The 1,347-nt window shown below is 56.7% G+C and overlaps 1 protein-coding gene across 1 annotated transcript in view; it reads right to left on the minus strand.

The window, feature by feature from the left end:
• Window positions 1–627: 627 nt before the first annotated feature.
• Window positions 628–1,347, minus strand: part of VDBG_04492 (VelB) — a gene marked incomplete at both ends in the record, with an annotated part of 1,862 nt that continues 1,142 nt past the window's right edge. The window contains 2 exons of the mRNA XM_003004840.1: window positions 628–901; window positions 959–1,278. Of these exons, the coding sequence (XP_003004886.1) occupies window positions 628–901; window positions 959–1,278 (594 nt within the window). The remainder of the gene's footprint in view (window positions 902–958; window positions 1,279–1,347) is intronic.

The following is a 1,347-nucleotide window of genomic DNA, read 5'->3' on the forward strand; positions in this document are numbered from 1 at the left end:
TCGTGACGCCATGGATTTGCATGGCCCCCCGATTCCGGCCGGCTGCCATCTCCCGATCTCGCGGGCGGCCCTCGGTGGGTTTCCGGCCGTTCTCCTGCTGCACCAGGACCTAGCTATTGTATCACAAACAAGGCCACGCTAGATCCATTGGGCTGGCTTGGTACGGACATGGCTGAGACACGGGAACCAAGTTAGGCCCGTTGCGGGGGAAGGGGGAGGTACACGAGAAGCTGGCATGTCTCAACACGGGGCTATATCTGATCCGGAACCAGGGGGGGTAAATTCATCACGTCTGTGAGGGTTTTTCGCGAGACAATCAAGACCTGGTATCTGTTGAACACCCGCAGAAAAAAAAAAAGTACAACATCCACACGAGAAGGCATGATACTGTCGCGTCATGACCCACGACAAGTCGGCTGTAGACATGCCTGGCCTCGCCAAATCGCTGCGGCCTCACTGACCACCATTTCTGCCCTCCCTCGCCACAAGTGGGAAGTTTGCCATCATCCAAACTTCTCGACTGACGCCTTGAGAGTCCAAGGGGGTCGCACCACCCCAAAACCCCGTCCCCCTTTGCGTGGATGAGGAACCACCAGAACATGGGCAGTTGGATGAGCAGCGCGTCATTTAATAATCGTCATCGTCGTCATCCTTGCCCCGCTTGTTGTCCTGGCCTTCCTTTCTAATCGGGATCTTGATGCCCTGAGAGGCGAAACACTTGCTGAGGCTCGTGCTTTCGCAAACACCTGGGAACTTCTTGGCAGAAAAGACCGTGAAAGGCTCGCTGTAGCAGCACGCCAGGATCGGTGCCTTGCCGGACCTGGTGACGGCTCCTGGGTTAGAGGGGTTCGTGCTCGGCGCCCGGGTGGGTGGTCCGACGTTCACGAAAGAGAACCGCAGGCTGGAATATGACGTTAGTCCGTCGTCTGTGATGGAGTCTCGAATTTGCTGCACGTACCGGAAGCTGCCTTCGGTTCGGACACTCAGATCCTGGAGAATAAACCAGATGCCAATGTGTTCTGCCACATCAGACAGTCTGAAAGCGCTTGCAGCGAGACTGCCGATGAGATTGCGCGTGTACATCCCCTGAGGAGCACCTGCGCCACCGATAGAGTTGCGTGCCTGGAACTGGTTCTGGCCATATTCTGTGCGGCCATACTCGGGTATTCCGCCATTTGAGTAGCCATAGGGCGGGGCGGGGCCGTAACCATTTGACAGAGGGTATTGAGCTGGGTTATCGTCAGCCGTGATGCTGTGTCCGCATTGACCAGAGAGCACCTACAGGACGGAGGATAGTTTGAGGGCATACCATAAGCTCCGGCATAAGGAGATGCGTTGGCGGCGCAT

The sequence above is a fragment of the Verticillium alfalfae genome, genomic scaffold (assembly GCF_000150825.1).
Source record: "Verticillium alfalfae VaMs.102 supercont1.5 genomic scaffold, whole genome shotgun sequence".
In the NCBI taxonomy this organism is placed as follows: domain Eukaryota; kingdom Fungi; phylum Ascomycota; class Sordariomycetes; order Glomerellales; family Plectosphaerellaceae; genus Verticillium; species Verticillium alfalfae.